At 37.9% G+C, this 26,518-nt stretch overlaps 1 protein-coding gene across 3 annotated transcripts in view; it reads left to right on the forward strand.

Moving 5' to 3' along the window:
* The window catches only part of LOC133551288 (lysine-specific demethylase 6A-like), a 52,436-nt gene extending 26,473 nt beyond the window's left edge, over positions 1–25,963 (forward strand). For all 3 annotated transcript variants that reach the window (XM_061897843.1, XM_061897845.1, XM_061897844.1), the window contains 11 exons: positions 888–993; positions 5,158–5,363; positions 5,822–5,997; positions 6,078–6,146; positions 6,222–6,370; positions 10,243–10,357; positions 10,451–10,638; positions 10,769–10,910; positions 13,799–13,925; positions 15,389–15,559; positions 21,431–25,963. In XM_061897843.1, coding sequence (XP_061753827.1) covers positions 888–993; positions 5,158–5,363; positions 5,822–5,997; positions 6,078–6,146; positions 6,222–6,370; positions 10,243–10,357; positions 10,451–10,638; positions 10,769–10,910; positions 13,799–13,925; positions 15,389–15,559; positions 21,431–21,454 — 1,473 coding nt within the window. In that variant the 3' untranslated portion in view covers positions 21,455–25,963. The remainder of the gene's footprint in view (positions 1–887; positions 994–5,157; positions 5,364–5,821; positions 5,998–6,077; positions 6,147–6,221; positions 6,371–10,242; positions 10,358–10,450; positions 10,639–10,768; positions 10,911–13,798; positions 13,926–15,388; positions 15,560–21,430) is intronic.
* Positions 25,964–26,518: the final 555 nt, after the last annotated feature.

Consider the following 26,518-nt stretch of genomic DNA (forward strand, 5'->3'; position numbering starts at 1 on the left):
AGCTGCTTTGTTTTACAAATGGCAACAGCAGAGGATGCATTTGCATGTACAAGCCTGTCTGCCCCACAACAAGAGAATAGCGAAAAAGAAGGAACTCATTGACTACAATGGCGGACTCGCACAAAACTCTTGGTGTAAAACTTTACCATATATGGATAATAAGCTAAAGTCACCAATGGGGAAAAACGTTACGAAGGACGCAAATTCCAAATAGCTTGTTTAGAGGAACGATTAAGAAGGCAAGAGTGTTTTAGAAGTATCTCCGCTATGCCTCCATGGTTTGAAATCAAATTTTCGGGAATTATGCAGATCCCCAATACACAAACGGGTATCAACAGGTAACAAAAGTTGGTTTCGCATTATGTTTACGTGCCATTATGTTTACCTCAGACAATTATGAATGGTATTTGATTAATTTCAAATACATTTTGAACATTTATGAGTATATACCGTACATCAATTATAACCCTTTGATACCATATTATCATCAAATAAGTATAACAGTACAATTGAATAAAAATAAGAATATAAAAATTGTAATAATTCATTTTAATTGGGGATCTATTGAATTTCACAGAGACCCAGTCAAATCACAACTTGTGGTTCCTGGGGACTCACTACATTAAAATTCTATCAACATCACTGTTTTTAGCAGATACACTTGCGCAATGTAATACAATCGAGTAAACGAGCTTTCACTGAGCGATACAGTGTTAGACAATTTATTTCTGTGGTCATTATCATCTTGCAGTTCTTTTTTTGGCTTCATTGTGCTGCAGTACTTGTGTTGTTGCCTATTAGGGAACTTGGTGTACTGATAAAAATAATTTTAGCACTGTTTTTCAATATCAAAGAACTCATGTGTGTGTTTGGGTTTTTCTTTGCAGTTGGAAAGCAAGAGGGACGCCTTCTCACCAGTTCTGCTACAGTTCTGCACCAACCCCAAAAATGCTGTGACTGTCATCAGAGGTCTTGCTGGCTCGCTCCGCCTCAGTGAGTTGATACAATACATATATTCTGAGGTTGCTGAACCAAAAATGGGTCTTTTTTTTCTGGCATTAGTTAGAGAAAGAGACAGTGCATGCAATATTTAAAGACAAAGGTGCCATATACTGTAAGTGTATTATGGGTATAAAAGGTGATCACAGGGTAATTTACCCATTTTACTGTATTGTTCTAATATATGATCCTCTGGTTACGTAATAATTCCATTCCTAGACTGTGATATAGGAAGGTATTTGAATAGTTGACTATTCAATGATTGGATTCAGAGTAGTTTTATTGACTAGGAGGAGGATTACGTCCAAATTCTTCAGGACAACCTAAAATCATCAGCCCGGAGGTTGGGTCTTGGGCGCAGTTGGGTGTTCCAACAGAACAGTGACCCCAAACACACATCAAAAGTGGTAAAGGAATGGCTAAATCAGGCTAGAATTAAGGGTTTGGAATGGCTTCCCCAAAGTCCTGACTTAAACGTGTGGACAATGCTGAAGAAACAAGTTCATGTCAGAAAACCAACAAAATTAGCTGAATTGTGCCAATTTTGTCAAGAGGAATTGTCAAATATTTAACCAGAAGCTTGCCAGAAGCTTGTGGATGGCTACCAAAAGCGCCGTATTGCAGTGAAACTTACCAAGGGACATGTAACCAAATATTAACATTGCTTTATATATACTTTTGACCCAGCAGATTTGGTCACTTTTTCAGTAGACCCATAATAAATTCATGAAAGAACCACACTTCATGAATTTATTTTGTGACTAACATGTGCTCCAATCACTCTATCACAAAAAAAAAAAAGAGTTGTAGAAAGTATTGGAAACTGAAAACAGCCATGACATTATGTTCTTTACAAATGTATGTAAACTTTTGAAATCAAATTTTCGGGATTTATGCATGTATGTATGATAATAAAAGTATCTACTGTACTGTTTACGTGTCAAAGTACCGTTTACAAAGCTGAAATCAACCCCAGACAACGTCTTAGTGATCCATCCATCCATCCATCCATTTTCTACCGCTTGTCCCGTTCAGGGTCGCGGGGAGTCGCTGGAGATTCATCCATCCATCCATTTTCTACCGCTTTCTCCCTTACGGGGGTCGCTGGCGCCTATCTCAGCTACAATCGGGCGGAAGGCGGGGTACACCCTGGGCGAGTCGCCACCTCATCGCAGCGCCAACACAGATAGACAGACAACATTCACACTCACATTCACATACTAGGGCCAATTTAGTGTTGCCAATCAACCTATCCCCAGGTGCATGTCTTTGGAAGTGGGAGGAAGCCGGAGTACCCGGAGGGAACCCACGCGTTCACGGGGAGAACAAGCAAACTCCACACAGAAAGATCCCGAGCCCGGATTTGAACCCAGGACTGCAGGAACTTCGTATTGTGAGGCAGACGCACTAACCCCTCTTCCACCGTGAAGCCCTCGCTGGAGATTCAGAATAATATTATTATATTCATAATTTTGACTTAGTAAATATTGACTTACTAAGACAAAATAATGACTAAGTCAAATTAATGACTTACTGTAAATAAGCGTTTGAAAAAAAGAGTTAAAAGTGTGGCCACATGCTGTCATATGCTCAACTCATCATGCTTAATTTATTACAGCATTTGGGAAGCCTGTAGTTGATTTTTATTATGTAAATGTTATATTTTTATCAACATGTGATAGCAGGGACCCTGTCATTAAACTCGGGTGCTAGATTACTAATGATTAATGTAACTATAGCTGAAAAAAATAGTACAATATAGCAATAGGAGAGACTATTCATCCCTGAACCCCATGGAGTTCATGTAGGCTTTATGACGCAGTTACATTATTATATCAACTATCAGTGACAGAAACTCTTCATTTAACATAATATCCTTTTTTGCTGCGTAAACACAGACAAAGGTAAAGTGAAATAACTTAGTTGTTAACTGTTGGTCAATAATGCTTGTCTTTTTCTCAGACAGATAGGGCTTTGCTGTCCGTAACACACACACACACACACACACGAATGCACACAACGCAAAATAAGCTAACGTTACGCCACAGCTAATTAGCCTTCACCTCAAGGAATGCGAGCGAGCTGAGCTGCCGCTTATATTTCCAGAACGTCAACGGGCTCATAGTGATATTACTTGTTGTCAACTGGGAGGTGTTTATTATTATTTTAGGAGAGTCCACTGCATTATGCTCACCTGCTAAACACCTTTCTGCTAACCCTTTCTGTCTCTCCTCTCTGCCTACCTCTGCCGTGAGCACTGACTCCATGCGCTCTGAATACTCACTGCTGATTGTCTGTTACCGCTCTGCGGCGAACCAATCAGATGGTTGTGGGGGTGGGACAATGCTGGGTGCTGCAGAGACGCACTGACAGAGGCAGAGGCAGTACGAACCGTAGCAGCTTGTTAAGACTTTAATTTATCCATAAAGTCAAATACAAATAAGGCAACAAGAGACGTATCCTACACTTCTCTTTTGTAAAGTGAATCTGAACAGCCGATATGGGCATCTACATCAACTATATGATTTGCCTGAGAAGCTGGACAGGACTTTTTTAAGACTTTAGTTTAGGCGGTGGCTCTTTGTTGTTAAGGCGGCTGCCTTAACAACAAAACACTGTGGGAATCCTTGTTCTCAGTCCAGGTAATTGATTTGTTGTGCAAATACTCTTAAAGGCACCATATATAATATTTAGAAATATTCTGTTGCCAGCATTGTAAAAAGTGAATTTGAATGAAGACCTAATCTGTTCAAATTTAAATAAAAGTTTATGGATGTTAAATTTTTACTTAAATAAAGAGAAATTTTGACATTTTGCATTTGCATTTTGCGACATACTGTAGTGGTCAATGCTTTGCAATATTGTTTAATGTCAGCAATTGTCTTACATGACGATTTAAGACGACTGACTGTTTTATGGGGGCTACCCCTGCAGAACTAAGTGCCACCCCTTTGCAAACCCTGAAAATATGTCTGGACACGCCACTGTTCTAGACACTCAAAAAAGGTTCACAGACACTCAAAGAAGCTTCACAGAGAAGTGAGAAACCATCATTCGTTCACTCCGTATTCACAGCGGATATCTGTCCGATATCAGCAAAAAAAATTGGATTGGATGTGAAGTGAAGTGAATTATATTTATATAGCGCTTTTTCTCTAGTGACTCAAAGCGCTTTACATAGTGAAACCCAATATCTAAGTTACATTCAAACCAGTGTGGGTGGCACTGGGAGCAGGTGGGTAAAGTGTCTTGCCCAAGGACACAACGGCAGTGACTAGGATGGCGGAAGCGGGAATCGAACATGCAACCCTCAAGTTGCTGGCACGGCCGCTCTACCAACCGAGCTAAACCGCTGTCGGCTCACATCTTTACTTGTGCAAAGCTGGACTGCCAGTTAACAGTGGAACAAAATGTGAAAAGTGGAACAATTTCCCTTGTGGATCAATAAAGTTTTTCTAAGTCTAACATCTAAATGTCCTCATATTAGCACACAAAGTTGGCCTTTTCTTGTATTTTAGGGAAGTAATTTACAAAAGATGAACACGATAGGCTCAAGCCTACCAGAAGCTAGCAGCTACGAAACAGCTCAGCCTACAATTAGCACACAACCTAGACATAGAAAATAAGTGTCTTTAATTGAACAATATTGCAGTCTAAAACATGGCATTTGTCAATATAAACAAATATCAAAATATTACTGTTCGTATATACTTTACACCTACAGTATGTCTCCAAGGCAGTTCGAATTAAAAAGTATCGAGTAAAAAATGTGTCCCCATCATTAAACTCACAGCGTCATAAGTTTAACTTAAGGATTTATTGTGACCATTAGGTGTTAACAATTACCACTCCACGTAATCTTAAAGACAGCTAAAGAACATTAGTACATAGTTAATAATAAATAGTTTAAATTAAATTGAAATTTATGTTAGCTCAATATCGGAAATTAAGAAATTGTATCAGTGCCCCCTTAATTCGTATTGGTTTTCTTGTTAATTTGGCCATTTAAGATAGTTTCCATTATGATTCTGAACAATCAAAAAGTCCAAAATGTCTTACCCCGAAAAAGATCAGAGCACAGCATAACTTTAAAAGTGTCCATTCTCAAATTCAAAAGATCAAGTTACAAGAATTGTCTGTTTTTCTCCTCGTTGTAAGACCTTGGCCTGTTTTCTACCAAATCTCTGGTGGAGGCCAATGCAGAACATGCCGTGGAGGTGAGGACTCAGGTGCAGCAGCCTGCTGATGAAAATTGGGATACCCGTGGCTCCACTCAGACGTGGCCCTGTGAGAGCAGCCGCTCACACACCACCATTGCCAAATACGCTCAGTACCAAGCATCCAGTTTCCAGGAGAGCCTGCAGGTAGACATTGTCACTCTGGGCAACCACATGGAATAAAAAAAACATGTGTATTTGTTAATGATTATAATGTACAGTAAAGTTTACATTGTTGACATTCAATTTGACATACAACTACATCAATGCAGATTATTTTTTTGCTTGACTAATATCCTCTACATGCCACCCCTGCATATTCTGATGAAGAGTGATACTGATACACTTGCAGTGATTGACAGTTATTTAGTGGTTCTGGGTTCTGAAGCATTCACAAACTGATCCATTGTCGCCCCAGTACAACCTAACTGATGAAGTGGCCAGTGAGTGCATATTATGGATCGACTTTGCTTAGTAGCCATAACAAATTTAATTTGAAAGTAATAATCTGACTTCAGAGTTTAGAAGTTAAGTGGAATATAATGATTAATAGACTATTTGCCAATATCCAACCTGCCAGCTAAGCTGATGTAGATGCTTTATAGGAGGAGAAAGAGAGTGAAAATGAAGAGGAAGAGGATCAGGCCAAGTCTTCGGATACGCCGTCCACCACAAAAGCAAATGTGTGGTCAGACCACAATAAAGGCAACCTGGTCTCAACTGCAATTAAACACACCTCTGATCTCTTAACTAGCAAAGCCGCCACCAACAACACATCCAGGTTAGCACACAAGAGGCCATCTGCTTTTACAAAGATGTCACATTTTGAAATTGTTGATACTCACACTTCATTCTCCCCAGCTCGGAACTGAAAGCTGTTGGCAAGATCATCAAATTTGGCACCAACATTGATCTCTCTGACTCTAAACGGTGAGCTAATAACATTTGCTTCCTAAATCACTTCATCAAGCAGTTATATCACAAGATTACCAATATTTCTTTAAGGTGGAAGCCTCAGCTGCAGGAACTGCTCAAGCTGCCGGCGTTCATGCGTGTGGAGTCGAGCAACAACATGCTCAGCCATGTTGGCCACACAATCCTGGGAATGAACACTGTCCAGCTCTACATGAAGGTGCCAGGCAGCCGGACACCAGGTCAGTGAGATAAATATTTTATTTATGATCAGGGCTGTGCTAAACTTAGAGTAAACCATTTGATATTTAGTTTTAAGCAACACTTTAATAGTCAGAACCAGGAAATACTAAATCTGAAGTATTTGGTGCAACGTCTCCTTATACTCGTTTTACCAGCAATGGACATGACGATGTCGTGCCGTCATCTCCGGGAAAAAGAGTACTGATATTTTTCAGAAGCAGTATTGTGCCGTTTTTAATTCATTAGTACCGCTGTACTTTATTAGTATCGATATACTGTACAACCCTACTATGGTTTATTGTTGAAGTTTATTTTGAACATGCATACAGTTACATGATACATCACTATTTCCAGTTGTTCAAAAAGGAGTAGGAATAAGCAGAGCTTATTCAATCCGACCCCTTTTCCGTTTCATAGCAATCGCTAACACTTGTATTCACTTCCTATTCTCAATTTGTACACAATTTACTCCATGAATAGATATAATTCTAAAAACAAAAATAAATAAATAGTTAAGTAACTTTTATTTAACATAGTGAGATGAATAAGATACCTATTTTCAAAAAGTTTAAAATGTTTATCATATTTAATAATATTTTTTTGTACTTTGTAAACACATTGAGTGTTAAAAGTTTTTAAACTCAATCATATTAGTACATTGTTTGATTTATTTGCTTCCTTCAGCCATTCCATAATGTAATTCCACATACTGATATGTTAAAGGTTTTAAATGTATGTCCAGGCGATTGTTTTAAATTACATTGTTTGATTTATTTGCTTCCTTCAGCCATTCCATAATGTAATTCCACATACTGATATGTTAAAGGTTTTAAATGTATGTCCAGGCGATTGTTTTAAATTACATTTTCCGTTGAGGTTATATTTCTGCTTGTTTGTTGAGAAGAATTGTTGTACATAATTGGGTAGAAGGTTATCAATTTGCTTTGTGCATAATTTTGGCTGTTTGCAAGTTCACTATATCATTAGATTTCAGTATTATTGTAACTGAGCTATTTTCTAACACTGTTAGTGAATTAAGTTTACTTTTGTAGTTATTTTCCCATATTGTTACGCAATAACTCAAATATGGTAACACTAACGAGGAATATGGAATATGGAGTGATTTTGTCCCATACATATTTTGCTTTATTCATTATTGATGTATTTCTTGCCCCTTTTGTTTTGTACATTTTTTATGAGATTTCCAGTTAATTTTATCCCCCTTTATTACATCAAAAGTTTGATTTCAATTAACTTTTTCAAAATCCACTCTGTCTATTTGTATTTGTGTTTGACTTTCTCTTCTACTGTTACCGAATAGCATTATTTTTGTTTCACTTATGTTTAAGGATACTCTTTATCAAACAATATTTTTATTTTATTAATTTCTTCAGTAATATTTGTATTATCTTCTGTTTGTTCTTTACTGAACAAAACAGTTGTGTCGTCTTCAAATAATTCAATTTTGAAATATTTTGTATTTTTATAAACGTTTATGTAGAGAGAGAATCATTTTGGTCTCAGTATTGATCCCTGGAGTACATAACTGTACTGTTTGGTTAAGATAAAATATTTATAATCTAAAACCAGGAGGGTGTGCTTGGGCAAGGTTGTTTTTGCCCTATCGTAGTGAGAAAAACAACTGCTTTGATGCAAACAAGCAATCCTACTGTCAAAGCCAATGACAGTCGTTAAAGTGTAATTTATAAATTGCAGAGTCTTTTAGGAATGAATGAAAGGACAGTGTTGTCCTTCGAACCACCTGGTCCCACATACAACACCGTCCTTTCAACCATTCCTAAAAGACGCTACAATTTAGCCACCAACAATTAACAGGCGTTTGACAAAAATCTGGTCATATAGGGTGACCAGAATCCCCACCTCCAAAGATATGCACCTGGGGATAGGTTGATTGGCTGTCTATCTGTGTTGGCCCTGCAATAAGTGTGCGACTTGTCCAGGGTGTGCACTGCATACCGCCCAAATGCAGCTGGGATAAGCACCAGGACCCCCGTAACCCCGTAAAGGACAAGCAGTAAAAAATGGATGGATGGATGGACTGTCATTGGCTTTGACAGTAGGATTGCTTGTTTGCATCTAAGTACTTTTTTTCCTCACTACGGTAGGGCGAAACCATCCTTGCTCAGGCACACCTTCCTGGTTTTGGAGTATAAATATTTAGGTTTTTGGGTTAGACCAGATCTGGCCAATGTAAGTCTATAAGCATCTACTGAACTTCCCCTTCATTTATCTGGTTTTTTTTGTATTTCAAGTGATCATTACGTACAGTATATGTATTGTTGCATTTGAAACAATTGTATTGTTGACAATGGAGGTCATTATTGTTATTATTTATTATCAATAGTGCTATTGGTATTTGTATTGCTCAATTTGTGATAATGTTCATTGTCATTTCTGTGTTATTAGTATTTACTTCACTAACTGCTTCTCTGCTATCACTTTTACTATCATATTTGTACATATCATGTTTGCTAATGCTGTTCGGTTGTTGTTGTGGTTGTTATTGTTGTGTTTGTTGTTGTTGTCTCTCCGTCTTATCCCCCTCTTTTCCCTGCAATTTCCCCCTCTGTTTTCTTTTTTTTCTCTTTATATCCCCTCCTGCTGCGGCCCGGCTGCGCCAAATAATATTATAAATCTATTCAATAGAGACAAATACAAATAAAGCAACAAGAAAAGTATCCCACACTTCTCTTTTGTAAAGTAAATCTGTACAGCTGATATAGGCATCTAAATCAACAACATGATTTGCCTGAGTAGCTGGACAGGACAACAACAACAAAAAAGATCATGAACTGATGAAGCCTACTGAGGTATTAGTACCAGCCGCTAAACTAGATCTGATCAAGTGAAGTCTAAGACTAGATCTGACCAATATAAGTCTAAGACTAAATCTGACTAAGTCTATGAGCATGAAGTAATGAGAGGCCTACTCGAATTAGAGGCAATAGTCCAGTTGTAATCGATTGAATGCCGTGAGATATATTTAGCATTGTTTTCTACTATAACTATTTTCTATAAATTGTTTTGCATTTATAGTTTTAGGTCTGTCAAATGTTTTTTGTTTAATCATATTATTCACATTTTGGAATTTATATTGATCATGATTAATCACAGATGATCACTTGCTTGCATATTTAAAAGTTGTTTAAGAAAAGAACTAATATTTGTACACAAATGCAATTTTTCTGTCACCCAGGAACGTTTTTCTTAAATGCATGCCAATTATTTGCACAAAACATTGTAACCGTTTCTAAAGTTCTTTCAGGCTGTATTTTTGGAGTAAAACTTACCAGTGAGCACACCAGTCGCAGTCATTTTTGTATGCATTTACTTGATCACTGACTGTATAGCAGATAGTGTAAATGAGCTTGTACGGGCAAAGTAAATGGCATGGTTAGTCCAAGTATGAACGTGTTTAATGCAACATATTTTTGAGTGCCTGGAGGGGATAAATTGGATTTACATTATTTCTTATTGAAAATATTGCTTTGGTTTTCTTCTTACCTTTTGGAACCCATTACTAAGGAAAACCTATGTAACACTGTATAAATGTTAGGACTTCAGTGTCCAAAGTACACATTTCTCCAAATATTAACACTGACAGTATTGTATAGTAGACAGGTTTTGCTAGTGTTAGCACATACGGCAATTGACCAGACTTTTTTAAGATTCCATCCTTATCTTTGTTGTCTAACAAATGCAAATTTGTTTTGTGTTCACCGCGGTGGCATTCAATACAACTTCTACATTTTGGCTTGGCAAGACCATCCATTATTATTCACATACTGTCATTTCATGTCCCTTGAAAAGTGTATTTCTTTACTGTTTGAATTGCATTGTTTGTCACCAGGTCACCAGGAGAACAACAACTTCTGCTCTGTCAACATCAATATTGGACCAGGTGACTGCGAGTGGTTTGCTGTCCATGAACATTACTGGGAATCAATCAACACATTCTGTGAAAAGTGAGTGAGAGATCTTGCACTTGGACATCTTGGATGAGAGAGAGCTCAAAACCTGTGTTTTTTTATTTTATTTTATAAATTCTGTATCCTCAGGCATGGAGTAGATTACTTGACAGGCTCCTGGTGGCCTGTTCTGGAAGACCTCTACAGTTCCAACATCCCCGTGTATCGTTTCATTCAAAGACCAGGCGATTTAGTGTGGATCAATGCAGGTACCGTGCATTGGGTCCAAGCAGTGGGCTGGTGCAACAACATTGCATGGAATGTGGGACCTCTGAACTGTGAGTCTTTAGACCACTCAATGTAAAAAGCAAAACATTAAGCTGCTCGATAATCATCTCTTTGTCTTAAATTACAAATGAAATATTCAGTTTCCCTGCACTGAGTTTAACTGCTATTTGTGTTTGTTAGCATACCAGTATCAACTAGCACTGCAGCGATTTGAGTGGAACGAGCTGAAGAAGGTTAAGTCAATTGTTCCCATGATCCACGTTTCCTGGAATGTGGCTCGCACCATCAAAGTCACCGACCACGACACCTACAAGATGATAAAGTAAGATGTTTATCTTGTTTTTTCATTTTGTCAATAACTCAATTATTGGAATGGTAAATGAAAATTAACTCGATAACCTTGCCGCCATCCATAAATTGCTATGTCTGTTCGTGTTTGTGTTCGTCATCTGTCACTTTCAAAAAAGGTACACGAGGGGTTCACTCTGTGCATTGCTTTAGCACCTGTGCGCGTGTACTCAATAGAGTAATTAAATGAACAGAGTGAACCCTCTCGGCAGTCAACCTTCTTGTCAATCTTTGCCTCGGTGGGCGGAGACGATGACGCTAACTAACACCCACAGGATGCACGAACAGAGAATCTCGCTAGTCGCCACTTGCAACGTAGAAAAAACTAGGAGGAAAAAATGTGATTGTGACGTCAAATGTCCCTGTGTGGGAGTACTTGGGCTTCCAACCGAATTATCAACATGAGCAGGGACAGGGACGATTGGGGCTACCGAAACAAGGTTGCTAGTTATCATAGTTAGCATCATCTAGCTAGCTTACTTTTTGTTGCCTGTATTCGCTCTCCGAGCCACAACGTAGACAACTTTTTACTTCGCTGCTGATCATATTTGGATGATTACAATCCAAACACTTTTAGTTCCTAACCAGTTGTAGTTCTACAGCATTTATTAGGAGCCAGCAACAGAGTTGCCAACTCCTCAGCAAGGAAAGTAGCTATTGGCTGTCCTGAAAGTCACTCAATGATGTCATTACCTCATTTGCATAAATAATTGCAATGGGAGCTGCAGGAGAGTTACAAAAGTGAGTTTGAGTTTAAAATAATGTATGATAAAGTATGATTACAACTGCAAAATAACTTTAATATCTTGATTCTTAGTTGTTGATGTTTTTGAAATCAATTTTGTTCTGCACTGTTAAATGTATCAAATTTAATCAAAAGATTTGAGGGTTGTGCTATTCACCAACAAACCAAATCTAATGACGAACGATTGAAATGGGGCGTTGCAGTGATTTCTATTCGGTTGACATGACTGAAGAAATATATCCATCTCGCTTTGTAAACCAGGGTGATAAAAGTGGCAGCTTTGCACATGTGGATTTAATTTGCAGTCTGGAGGCGTGTGGGTCTTCTCTGCACTGACTGACATGATGAGCTATCTAGCTAGATGTTCCACTTTTTTCAAAGAGAGAGAGACACGCACACACATACACACACACAGACAGTAGGAAAATCAAAATTGGTGATTTATTTAAGTGTGACTGTGAAGAAAGATTTAAATTCAACATTTGTGTCGAAACGTCTGGCTAGTAACTGGAAAAATCTGACTTCCCAGTACAAAAACGCACTATAAAAGTCCAAACGGCAAATTATTACCACCCTTTTAGGCTCTCTGCTTTGCTCACGCTGCAGCAGCACCAGCTGATAGGCAGCACCCGTCAACTACTCGCTGAGGAACTCCTGCATGCTTTCACATCAAAGTATTCAAGACACAAAATAGTCTCCATTAACACCGGGAAAAGCCACTAAATTTGTCGCTAGTAGCTGTTTCCCAAAAAAAAAAATAGGATTGGAAAGTCATCAGATTTAGTGACATAGTCACCAAGTTGGCAACGCTGGCCAGCAAGAAGGTATAGTTCTGATGCGATGAGAATAAACAGAGGTCACATTACCGGAAGTATATTACCCAACTCATCTCAATCGATCGCAACTGGACTGTTTGGTTTGTCTTAGAAGAGGTTTCGTCGCTCATCCGAGTAGGCTTCATCAGTTTGTGATCATAGACTTAGATTGGTCAGATTTAGTCTAGTCTAGACTAGATTTGACCGATCTGACCGATCGATTTAATGCCCTGAGATGACAATGATCCGAATGAATGAGAAGATTCATTGACATATAGAGTTGCCAAATGAGAAACGTTTTTGCATGCATGTTATGGAATTTTTGAATTTTACTCAACATTTTCAATATTAGTGATGTTGATAAATTATCTACTAAAATACAACAAAAAATATTTTGTACATCACCTGGGACATGTATAGAGGTGGGGTAAATAATCGATTTATAGATGCATCACAATTCAAACATGGACCATTATAAAATTGATTAGTAAACATAAATTTTGATAATCTATGTATTTATTGTAAGTAAAGTAATGCAGATAGTTCTAAAATTTGACTGACTGTCGCGAGGCACCTCACTGAGAGAGCTGACCAGTTCCTTTATTTTAGGGCTCTTATGTTCGAGTTTTACACACATTTCCATTAATTTAATAAATATAATGTGAATTATGTGACTTTTTCTTATTACAAATGCCTGTATTTAATCGAATCGTAGTCGAATAGGAGGCCCTCTATTCCGCCCATATAGCCCTCTAAATAGCCGTGCAAAAACTGCCATCAATACTCCATTTACGTTTTGTTTTGTGACTTCAATATTAACTGGCTATTAGTGATATTGTTGTTATAGGCGCTGACAGAGACAAACTATTTATAGCAGAGCATTGATCACAGAGAGCTAACTTTTTTGATTGTATTGACATCATCAACTGGTGAACTGCTTTCTCGCCTTGGTGCTCAAAGAAAGTTTTTTCGAGATCAATAATGTCTCTCACCTACCAATGTGAACTGGGTCTTAATTGTTTTCTTTATGGTCCTAAAAAAAGTCTTAAATTTTACTTGTTCGAACCTACAGAGACCCTGTAATACTGCAATTATAGTTTCTAAAGCTTACTGTTATAAAGAGCCAAATAATCAGCTTAAAGGAAGAACACAAAATGATACATTTCCTACATGTGTTAACTTAGGTTCTTATGTTTGAGGTCATACTCTTTATGTCAATAGCACAACAACAACCACACAAATTATTGGAAAATGTTGATAATATTTTTGATTTGATTAAAGTTTGTGCTTCTCTTCTGCCAGACACTGCCTCATGCAGTCCATCAAGCACATCCAGATCCTGAAAGAACAGCTGACGGCTGCAGGGAAGAGAATCTCATACCAGAGTCGGGTTAAAGACGAGCCTGCTTATTACTGCAATGAGTGCGACGTGAGTCTCCCAACTAGTTGTCTGTATGCCATACTTGCCAACCTTGAGACTTCCGATTTCGGAAGGTAGGGGATGGGGGGGCGTGGTTGGGGATGCGCGGCCGGGGTGGGGCGGGGGCGTGGCGTGGTTAAGAGGGGAGGATTTGATTGAAACTTTTATTAGTAGATTGCACAGTTCAGTACACATTCCGTAAAATTGACCACTAAATGGTAACACCCGAATAAGTTTTTCAACTTGTTTAAATCGGGGTCCACGTTAATTCATGGTACAAATATATACTATCAGCATAATACAGTCATCACACAAGTTAATAATCATCATAGTATATATCTAATAGAGTGATCTATGTTGTCTGTTGCCATCCCCCTGGTGAATGTTGGCTAGAGCGTTATGGGGTTGCTTTTTGATTGGCCAACGATTTACGTGATGTTGCGCACCTGACAGCAAGTGAGTGTGTCTGTTCTGAAGCCCACAGTAAAGAGACGTAACTTTATCATCTCGCCTTGTTATTGATTCCAACCCAATATATTACAATATACATTGAATTATTTACATTATTTACACCTGGGGATAGGTTGATTGGCAACACTAAATTGGCCCTAGTGTGAATGTGAGTGTGAATGTTGTCTGTCTATCTTTGTTGGCCTTGCGATGAGGTGGCGACTTGTCCAGGGTGTACCCCGCCTTCCGCCCGATTGTAGCTGAGATAGGCGCCAGCGCCCCCCACGACCCCTAAAAGGGAATAACCGGTAGAAAATGGATGGATGGACAATCCGGGGGGTGGGATAAGGAGCTTTGGTTGATATCAGTACTTCAGTCATCAACAACTCCATCATCAGAGAAATGGACATTGAAACAGTGTAAGTCTTACTTAGCAGGATATGTACAGCCAGCAGAGAACATAGTGAGTTCAGATAGCATAAGATCAAGTATATACATTAGACATACATTTGATTATTTACATTATTAGGTTATTTACAATCCGGGGAGATGGGATGTTAATAGATCGGGTATTAGTAAAGGGTTGAAGTTCCTTGGAAGTGTTGTGGTGCATGTACTGTAGATGGCAGTATTGTCCTGTTTAAGAGTGTCACAACAGTGACTGCTGTTGTTGTGAGTTGTTACCGCACTGGGATGACGTTAATGAAACTGCCTAACAATAAACCCACATAAGAAACCAAAAACTCCCCCTCGATAATTCTACAGTTATAACGTCATTGGGCAGACACGGGAAAGCGGACGTGAAAACAGGCTGTCCTCATTTAGGTCCGCATGGAGCTGGAGGGGGCGTGGCCTCCAGCTCCGCCTGAATTTCGGGAGATTTTCGGGAGAAAATTTGTCCCGGGAGGTTTTCAGGAGAGGCGCTGAATTTCGGGAGTCTCCCGGAAAATCCGGGAGGGTTGGCAAGTATGCTGTATGCAGTGTTTGTTGTGTAGTTGTGTGCGTCATCTACGTTTGTATAGGTGGAGACATTTGACGTGCTGTTCGTGACCAGTGAAAACTGCAGTAAGAAGAGCTACGTGGTGCACTGTGAGGACTGCGCCCGAGCGAAGAACCCTTCGCTGGCTGGAGTGGTGGTGTTGGAACAATATCGAATGGAAGACTTGATGAAAACCTACGACAGCTTCACACTGGTCAGTATCTTTTTTGCAATAATGGTAAAATATAAAATGTATTTGGTAAATCAATAATTTTTTCTTTCCCTTTGTCATGAAAAAGGGAGGTTTTTGTCATGATAAAGGGAGTTTTTTTTGGGTGGGTGCACTACTTCTAAGTGTTTCTTGTGTTTTTTATGGTGTTTTAATAAAAACAAAAAAACAAAAATTATTATTATTTTTTTTTCTATTAAAAAATAATTAAAACTAATAAAAAATTATTCTGCGGCCCGGTACCAATCGAGCTGCGGCCCGTAACGGGCCGCGGCCCGGTGGTTGGGGACCACTGCCTTAACACATTATAATTGGGACTGTCTGCAGAGGTAGTTTGTCGGTACAAATCTGTTCTGTGGATGGCATCGTTACTCCTCATCTATACAACTGTATGTGGCGTTGTGTCTAAAAATCTCCATACACCAGAAATCCAAAACCATTCATTCAAATTTGTAGTTGCGCTTTTATAGATCACAAACATTGTGTGGAAAACATTGTGCGCAACTTTTCCTCTTTTTATGGATATATCACCTAGTCTGTCAGAGAAGACTGGCTAAAGGGATAGTAGTAATTAGCAAGTAATGGGACCCCTCTTTGCTTTTTATGTTTTTTGCTCACATCCGTCATGGCCATTTTTGCAAATAAGATGATGAGGGCGGATGATTACCCCACCCCTACTTCTCCTTCTAATATAATGTTGTAGTAATTACCATAAAAGTGGTGTCATCAATTCACCTCCATACATATTATGATATTCTCTCTAACACTGTTGTCATATTTTGTTTATTAAATGTATTAACAAATTCCCATAGGTGTGAAAATAGAGCATGTTTTTTTTTTTTTTTATTCTAAATATTAATAAATGTGATCAAAAGTATAGTTACAATGGAGCCTATGGAAGCTGCTCAATTCTGCATATAAGGACATAAAAAAACATCAAAACACTTCCATTAGGGTTTTATATACATGATGTAAGTATATATGTAATATTGTAATGCAGTAACGGGCACATTTATAATAACATTGAATATTAACGTATTATTATCATTTTTAACAGTCGCAGTGCATTAATTAAAAAAACGCATCATGTTTGCTTTTTTTTATGTCACAAATATTACCCACTGGAGACTCCAGGAGAGCCAACAAAAATAATAAAAAATCACTTGCTGTTTAAGGTGTGCTGTCATTTGGATGCCGACTGATGTGCATATATACTTATTTAGATGAAAAATAACTATAATCCTTGCGAAAAAAAACAGGGTGGGGAGGTGGAAAGAAGCGTATTTCCGTGTCGTTCTCGCCAGTTCGGGGTCCTAAATGGCTGTCGAATTGTACCAACTTGTTGAATTACATCCTCAACCATCTACTTTCCAGGTGAGATGCATGATTTATGATCTACAATAGACTTCCAAGGAGCAGAGAAGTGAAGACACAGCAGACCACTCAATGTAAACTTAGGCACACACGGTAGTGAGCATGTCGCCGCAATAAATGGTTTGTGTGCTTAGTGCTTCTAATAACAATATCACTAATACTTTGTTAAAGGCCTACTTAAATGAAATGTTCTTAGTTAAACGGGGATAGTAGGTCCATTCTATGTGTCATACTTGATCATTTCGCGATATTGCCATATTTTTGCTGAAAGGATTTAGTAGAGAACATCCATGATAAAGTTTGCAACTTTCGGTGCTAAGAGAAAAGCCCTGTCTCTACCGGAAGTCGCAGACGATGACGTCACATGTTGATGGCTCCTCACATATTCACATTGATTTTAATGGGAGCTTCCAACAAAAACAGCTATTCGGACCGAGAAAACGACAATTTCCCCATTAATTTGAGCGAGGTTGAAAGATTCGTGTTTGAGGAAATTGATAGCAACGGACTAGAAAAAAAAAAAAAGTTAAAAAAAAAACGCGATTGCATTGAGACGAATTCATATGTTTTTAGAGACATTTACTAGGATAATTCTGTGAAATCCCTTATCTTTCTATTGTGTTGCTAGTGTTTTAGTGGGTTTAACAGTACCTGATAGTCGGAAGTGTACGTCCACGGCCGGGTGTTGACGCGCAGTGTCTCAGGGAAGTCGACGCCAGCTGTATGGGCGGCACAAGCTCAGCTGATATCCGGTAAGAAGCGACTTTTTAACCACAATTATCTCACCGAAACCTGCTGGTTGACATTCGGTTGGGATCCATAGTAAAGTTTCACCTCCGTGAATTTTAAACAAGGAATCACCGTGTGTTTGTGTGGCTAAAAGCTAAAGCTTCCCAATTCCATCCTTCACTTTGACTCCTCCAATATTAATTGAACAAATTGCAAAAGATTCAGCAACACAGATGTCCAAAATACTGTGTAATTATGCCGTTAAAGCAGACGACTTTTAGCTGTGTGTGTACGCAGCGCTCATATTCCTAGGCGAGGGTGGAGAATAGATACTGTATGGCCAAGCGTACACGTCATCATTATGCGACGTTTCAAGAAAAAACTCCCGGGAAATTTAAAATTGCAATTTAGTAAACTAAAAAGGCTGTACTGGCATGTGTTGCAATGTTAATATTTCATCATTGATATATAAACTATCAGACTGCGTGGTGGGTAGTAGTGGGTTTCAGTAGGCCTTTAATATTTAAGTCATGAAAAGTAAAATGAGTATTGTTGGCACATTTTTAATGGTTATTTATTGGGTTTTTTAGCGCGGAATAGAGGACGTCCCATTGGCTTCCGCTGTAATCGCACTTTTATTTACGTTTATTTAATATTTAGAATGCATTAAAGAAAATCCACCCCTCGTCATGCCTTTCATAATGACTGTGAATGATAGGCAAAATTCCCAAAAAGTGCAGTTCCCCTTTTTTGAATTAGAGATGATCTGATTGATCGGCCAAAGATCTGTATCAGGCAATTTCTGTGCAAAAAAAAACAAACAAATTACATAATCGACCAAAGGCAATTAATGCCTTTCAATTTCAGGCTAATATCTTCTTTATTTTCCGTCCCACGGCAGGCAGTGGCAGCTAATTGTGTGTGCACAGTGCATAGCCGCGCCCATAAATTAATTATCTGCACTTTCATTTCGGCAAAGAAACATTTCTCACACATAACATTATCACTGGAGAACGAGGCTGAACATGTTATGCACAGAGTAAGAACAAGCAGCATTAAACAAGAAGGCATTGTAATCGATAAATTAGTTGCTAAAATAGCTTAAAACAATACAAGAAGTACATGTCAAGGATGATGCTTTGGCCTGTGCAGCCCTTTGAGACATTTGTGGTTAAGGGCTAAATATGTCAACTTTGATTTAATTGATTGATTGATTGATTAATGCTCAGGAAACTTTATGAAGAGTAGATAGAAACGTAAGAATGGAATTTTAGCAGCTATTAACAAAAAAATTAAAGGTAGCATCTCGAGAGAAGATAATATAATGTTGCGTTGATGTTTTGTAGCGGGCAGGCGTACACATAAGGGGAGAGCGAATTGATCCATATATCGGCAGTGTTGATACAGATTACTGAGTCATTAAATCGATTCTTTTTATTTTTCCAAAATCTGTTTGCTGTTTTTGTTAACATTTAAACATTCAGGTTCCTGGCGACAGAAGGACTCTTAGGGAATAACCAAAGGATTTAAATGAGTAAATAGGGATGGGTAAAGAATTCTGAATCTTTTATAGGCACCGACCAAATGCTGTCGGTACTACTAGGTATCAATTCACGTACAATCAAATGGTGCTATATACCTTTGCTCTTCATGACATTAGGTCCAGTGGAAGGAGAAACGCTGACTCAAAACACTTGACAAGCAAACAAGTACCAGACTCAGCCAAACGATTCAGTAACTTTTTTGCAAAACAAATCAAGTACTGTGACTGTGAAATGAATAGTGGATGATGGAAACTGCATGCAATAAGTTTCCTAAATTCCTGTGAGTGTGAATGTTGTCTGTCTATCTGTGTTGGCCCTGTGATGAGGTGGCGACTTGTCCAGGGTGTACCCCGCCTTCCGCCCGATTGTAGCTGAGATAGGCGCCAGCGCCCCCCGCGACCCCGAAAGGGAATAAGCGGTAGAAAATGGATGGATGGATGGATGGAAACTGCATGCAATAAGTTTCCTAAATTCCTGTTATTTCCTGTAAGGGAAATTATGTATAAATAAATTATAGATACAAACAGGCAAGTAAACAACAATTAATAGCCAATGCATTCACATCTTATTTGAATAAAATGCAACCAACATTTTAGGTTGAATTAACAAGAGGAAACCTTTTCTGCTTACATTTTAAACATTCAAGCAATTTTCAATAAAAGTACACTAATCAACTTTTTAACATCTGAGCCGAGGATGTCGTTGTGGCTTGTGCAGCCATTTGAGACAATTGTAATCAAGAAGTATATATGTAAATTTTTTGAACGATTGATTGAACAGTATAATTACCACCTAAATAAAATTACCCGACCTGGCCATACAGTATCTATTCTCCACCCTCGTCTTGCCGATGAAGGACCGCATCCTAGGTGTGGGGAAGCGGAAGCTTATCACTGTTTCGCTTCCTAATTTCCATAGCCTCCTTGATCTACTGTATCTCTTCTATTATTTGTTTCTCACAAACATACTTCTCCCTTAGTTCCAAGATTCTGTGCATTGCAGTAACTTGCAGCTCTGTCACTTCCATTTTGTCAGCCGCATCGTCTGTGGTTTAAAGTTGTGTTGCGGCTTTATTCTTGTGTTATGTCATTTGTATTTGTTGTGGCTTTTGCAATCGGGCTGCAGCTGAAAGTTATGATATTGAAATGCCTGGCAGTGGAGAAGGAGAGGCATTTGGAGATACACTTTCACACGCTTTCTTATCATGCGGTAACAAACTCGGGGAGTCGAAACACACGTACGGTATATAGTGCTGTTCGCCACAACTCGCAGACACCCAAAATCTTGTGGGACTGTTTCACTAGACTGCCGCACTCGCACACGTCACACACAAAATAGCACCATCTCTCAAAGTCGCACATGCAGACGTCACAGATATTAATTACACTATTGTCGTGTGGCATTTGTTATGACCTTTCTTGACCACCGTAGATAATCTTCAATACATTTTTTTAGATGACGCCACTGATGGGAAAATATAGAATTAGGGTTTACAATCTTTATTTTAAGTGCTCAAATTCATATAAAGTCTGCCGGGGCGGTATAGCTCGGTTGGTAGAGCGGCCGTGCCAGCAACTTGAGGGTTGTAGGTTCAATTCCCGCTTCTGCCATCCTAGTGAAGTGATTTATATTTATATAGCGCTTTTCTCGAGTGACTCAAAGCGCTTTACATAGTGAAACCCAATATCTAAGTTACATTTAAACCAGTGTGGGTGGCACTGGGAACAGGTGGGTAAAGTGTCTTGCCCAAGGACACAACGGCAGTGACTAGGATGGCGGAAGCGGGAATCGAACCTGCAACCCTCAAGTTGCTTGCACGGCCACTCTACCAACCGAGTCACTGCCGTTGTGTCCTTGGGCAAGACACTTTACCTACCTGCTCCCAGTGCCACCCACACTGGTTTAAAAAAAAAAAAATGTAACTATGTAAAGCGATTTGAGTCACTAGAGAAAAGTGCTATATAAATATAATTCATTTCACTTCACTTCGTTCTTAAATCCGATGTTTGCCTAAAAATCGACCAATTCTCTTTAAAAACAATCTTGGATTAATACCTATCTCTTGGAAGGCAAACTTGCCGAGCACAGATCGATATACTTGAAATCGATCTATCAATGTATTTATGAATCTTTACACTCTTAGTCAATATGTATAGAATATTAGCAGTTGAGGTCATCAACTAAGGTTTTTTTCCATCTTTCCCTTCAGGCTCCCTCACCCGCTTCAAAATGAAGACGTCTTCATGAGGTCTTTCAGCCATAACCAAAACTAATGGCAGCACAATTGTTGCCTCCAAGGCAATCTGGTTCCTGCAGTCAACGTTTACTCTGTTGTTTACATCACTCAATAAGGTATGGATATCCTCATCCAATCCAAATACAGCTCACTGTCTTCCCCATACCAGCTGCTGATTGGACGTGTGCATTTTAAATAGAATGACTAGAATGGTAATTCTAATGGAAAGCATTTAGGATGAAAAAAAGAGCACTGCTACCACTGAAAATCAGGTTATTTACTGTATACGTTCGACAGATACTGCTGTGATTTAAAAGCGTCAAGTAGCCAATTTTCTGAATCAATTCAGGTACTTTTATGCAAATTCTGTTTTTTACACCAATCTAGTTATTCTACATGTCCATGAATATGCTGTGATTCTACTATACCAGCAGGGGAAACCACTTCATACAGGAGAAGTAGCTGATTGTCACATTTGCTTCATATTAACAATACTGTATTGATACCTGGTTTTCAGGGAAATTTTGACATGTGTTCCTCATGCCTGTAAACTCTTGAGGTGCTATTCCGATCTTATTTATTCTTTTCACATCATTCAAAAGGTTGTACCAGCCTAGAAGTGCACCACATTGGCCTTGTGAACTGTATTTAGAGAAGGTGTAATTAGAGTATAAAATTACATGACTATGTTTTATTTAGAAAAAAATAAATAGCAATTTCTCTAAATTACGGGTTTAGTTGAGGACTAATATGGCCGTATTTTTAGATGGGAATCAAGTGTGTTAAATGGTGTGGTTTCTACGACACTTGCAGAATCAAACGTGGTGTTGATTTTTCTATTTCATTGTTTTGGAACGGGAACTGATTCCCAGTTTTATACCTCTTTGTGTTGCTTGGTTTTTAGATGACATGAGAATAAATAACTGGTGAGCGACTATATGAAATCAAAAAGTGGTGTGCATAGATGGAGCACAGGGGGGTAAATCACCATATTTCTATTTTTGTTAAACACTGTGAGAACTTCACTCATTAGTATGCTTCTCTTATCCACAATACATACAGTATCCACAACTGACACCAGCTGTAATGACTAGATATGTCACAAAGTAAGATAAAAGCATATTGACACATTACAAGTTCTTCAAGTGTCATTTTTTTTCCTTTCCACCGCTCATAATTCTCATTAAAATCATATATTTTTCAAAACCAGAATCAATTTATTCAACAGCTATCAAATGTTGATTTGCAAAACACTAAAGCACTTCTACACAATTAACATTAGAAGTCCAACCCTCACTTTTTCCCAGAGAAACTACTGTATTTTGCGCTTGCTTCCCATAAATTCCCCAAGTTTTATGAAAAGAAAGCCTCTGGTGCTGCAAAACTAGGGCAACAGAGGCATCCCCCACCCTTCCATTCCACTCGGGCCCACTTCAGTGTAACACATCCTGTAGCTGTTGAAAGCAGGCCTTCAAAGTAAAAGCATGCCAATAGAATAATAGTTGTACTATCATAGGCAGTCTTTCCACCAGCAAGGCAAATGTTGACAGTTGTGTCGAAATTTGAGCTGTTGGAATTATTTAACTGCGTGAGTTTCCACAGGAATATACATTTTAACTACATATTGTTTACGTATGTTCTTTTATTTTTTTTATAAATACAGTGGTACTTTGGTTTTCCTTTGTAATACCTTAAAAAAAAATGGCCGACGGAATTGTACTAAAAACCGATAAATTGTTCCTGTACAATATTATATTACAGACACGTAGAAGTATGAACACAAAATACATTTTATAGAGAATGATTATACATTTACACAGAGAAAACAAAGCAAAATACATACAAATGATATGGATATTTAACATCACTTTTACCTTTTATTGAAGATTTTTATTGGCGAAGGCAGTGATGAGCAGAGCAAGACCCCCACCTTACTAGTTATTTCTTGAATGTAACCGTGTTTCTCACTTTTTTTTTTTTTTTTTTTATCAAAGCGCAACTTTCTTTGGCTTCTTGTTGGCTTATTTTGAGGTCGTACTCAATTAAAATCAATTAAAAAGCGAGACTGAGTCACCAATGCCTGGAATTCTTTGTTTAGGCACTCAGCAGAATGATACGCGGGCGAACACACTAGTTTGTTATATTTACTGTTTTGTTAACCGAGACTGTTTGCGGAAACGGGGGCAAACTATGATCAAACCTGTCAATAGCGACCATTGCTACACGGTTTGTACCAGACGACATGATGGGTCCATGCTTGTGCAAAGACTGTCACGTCCCTCCTTGCATTTTTCCACGACAGAGCTTTTGCGGCATCAAATGCTGTGATATGTGAATGTTTTATTAATTATTTTTATAAAAACAAAAGCCAACATGATAGGAAATAAGAACAATAATATAAAAATAAACAAAGGGTAGATACAAAAAAGTATTGCCACAATTTCAATAACTTGCACTCTAACTGAATGACGCACATAGGTGCAACTGAATTCAAACAAGTTATAGATAATGTTTGTTTGGAATGTAATGTTTAAATATTACATTATAAAAATAAGGATTACAAAAAAACAACATCCACAAACATAACTGCTAAGTAAGTTGCCAGGAAGTCACGTAGTCTTTGACATGCGTAGACCGATGGTTGTGTGACAGCAAGCATTGAAGGTAAACAGCAAAAGCACCTATGCAGCTATATGCAGGTGTGGGCGCCATTTTGAACCAAATTGGTAGTGGTGGATTTCCGTTCTGTGCCGTGGATTATTCTTTTGTCGATGGCTTTGTGGATCTTCTTTGGCTTGGGAGCTGCGTTTTGTGTATTGTGTTGTTTCTTATCCATGACGAGGGGTGAGTACCAAAGGCGCTAATTTCTGTAATTGTGTTTGATTTAATGTGACCCGTTTGGCAAGTTCAATGTCATAATAGGCTAAATCTATTGGCTGCATATGAAGCTCATGAACCAAGGAACAATTCATAAATCAGGTGGCACCATTGTATAAAGCGTGGGGGAAAAAAATTGGCTCTTAGCTCGGAAATGCAAATGTCCGCAGTAGATTTACGTCAACCACAAGCAAGCCTCATCTTCAATTTCCGTTATTTGTTAAATTATTCAACTTAGATATTTCAAAAGATTTAATCACAAGAAAACAATTCATATTGTAAAAAGAGTAAACAAATAACTAATAATAACCTCTATTTACATCATGCAAAATTGCATCAAATGTTGATATTAGTAGCCACTATACTGAATGATAAAAATTTTGGGGTACAAAAAATATGGTTTTACAATACAATTTTTTTCTGTGAGGGAAATGTTTTATGGCAGCTATAGACAGGTTTGACTGTTTTGATGTAAAATAATACAACAAATATGACATATTAAAACCGAGGTAAACACTATTTTGTTTTGCTACACTTCAGGTAGTGTAGTTTTTGATCTTATGAAGACAATGTTTTTTTTAAGAATGTTGCAGCCCAGGTCAGGGGTCATCTTGCAAGGTGCTTTTAATTTTGTATTTGCGAGGACTACATTCTGTTGTCTGTGACCTTTAAAAGTGAATCAGGCCCATTGTACAACATTACGATTGGTTCCCCTAACCTAAAATCAGATATCAAATACCCCATCAACCCTCACTATTGGTCATCTATGCACACCATTTCCTGTACATAATGTATCTGTTTTAGTAGACTGTTGCTTAACTCATCTGTAAATGCTCAAAATTGTCTACTTCTGTCTTTTCAAAAAAATAGTCAACATCCTGAAATTGTCCTATTTCACTCTAGTTTTAATTACTGTACCGGGAACTTCCTCCCACCTTTATACCTCTTTTCTGTTGTCAGGTTTGTTTTTCGGGCAAAAAGAAAGAATTGTACATTGTGACATTGTTTATATATATACATGCTTTTCTTATATTTATTGCGTATCAAATGGTACTTCACTTGACGTGATGGGGGCTACAAGGTATTTTCACGATGTAGTAAAGATGGAGGAATGGGGGCGTCGGTGTAATTCCCACGGTGCTACGACCCCTCCTTGCCTCCACGACACATAACTGATGAAAAAGCAAGTCAAGCCAACCTGCTGGTGCTTAAAAAAACTTTTAACACAGTTTCACTATAACTATAAATGCATTTTTTGTACTGTAATGAACTCATAAATACTACATCTTTTTTAATATTTTTTCCGGTGTATGACCTTCATAATCCTGTGTGGCGATATTGGTGACTTCATTAGCATTATTAGCTGTACTAGTCAATCTTTTACAGAGACTTTTAATGGCCAAGGTTTTGTTTTTGTGTGTGTGTGTGTTTTGTCTTCAATATTATTTGGCGGATGTAATAATTTTTTTGTTAGTTTTTCCTCTTATGGTTTGTTTGGTTTATGCTTCACTTATTGTTTCAGATAGAAGACGTAGAAAAAAAACACCTGAGCCAGACCTGTCTTAAATTGCTCTGTGATATTTCTGTGACATATTGTGTTGTTGTCCAATAAAATGTTTTGATAAATTATTCAACAATGTATTCGCTTTATGGATGTGTACTGTTTTCTATATATACCATTATTACTGTAATTTGTGTTTTTTTTATTGTCCCGCCCTATTCCAAAAACAACAACAATGTGAAACAAAAATGGTGGGTAAATGATGCCTCAGTGAGTGTATGGCACACTAACTAACTGTATTGACACTGTTTTACTGTTTTGTAATGGCCATTTGCCTTCTACTGAATTAAAAATTCACTACACTTGACATGAAAATACAATTAATTGTTGGCATTTATACAGTACAGGCCAAAAAGTTTGAACACACCTCATTTTAATGAGTTTTCTTTATTTTTATGACTATTGTAGATTGTCATTGAAGGCATCAAAACTATGAATGAACACGTGTGGATTATGTACCTAACAAAAAATAATGATATATAATTTATATACAGTACATATATACATATATATATATATATATATATATATATATATATGTACTGTATATAAATATATATATATATATATATATATATGTGTGTGTGTGTGTATATATGTATGTATATGTGTATATATATATA

This window comes from Nerophis ophidion, linkage group LG04, assembly GCF_033978795.1.
Source record: "Nerophis ophidion isolate RoL-2023_Sa linkage group LG04, RoL_Noph_v1.0, whole genome shotgun sequence".
NCBI classification, from domain to species: domain Eukaryota; kingdom Metazoa; phylum Chordata; class Actinopteri; order Syngnathiformes; family Syngnathidae; genus Nerophis; species Nerophis ophidion.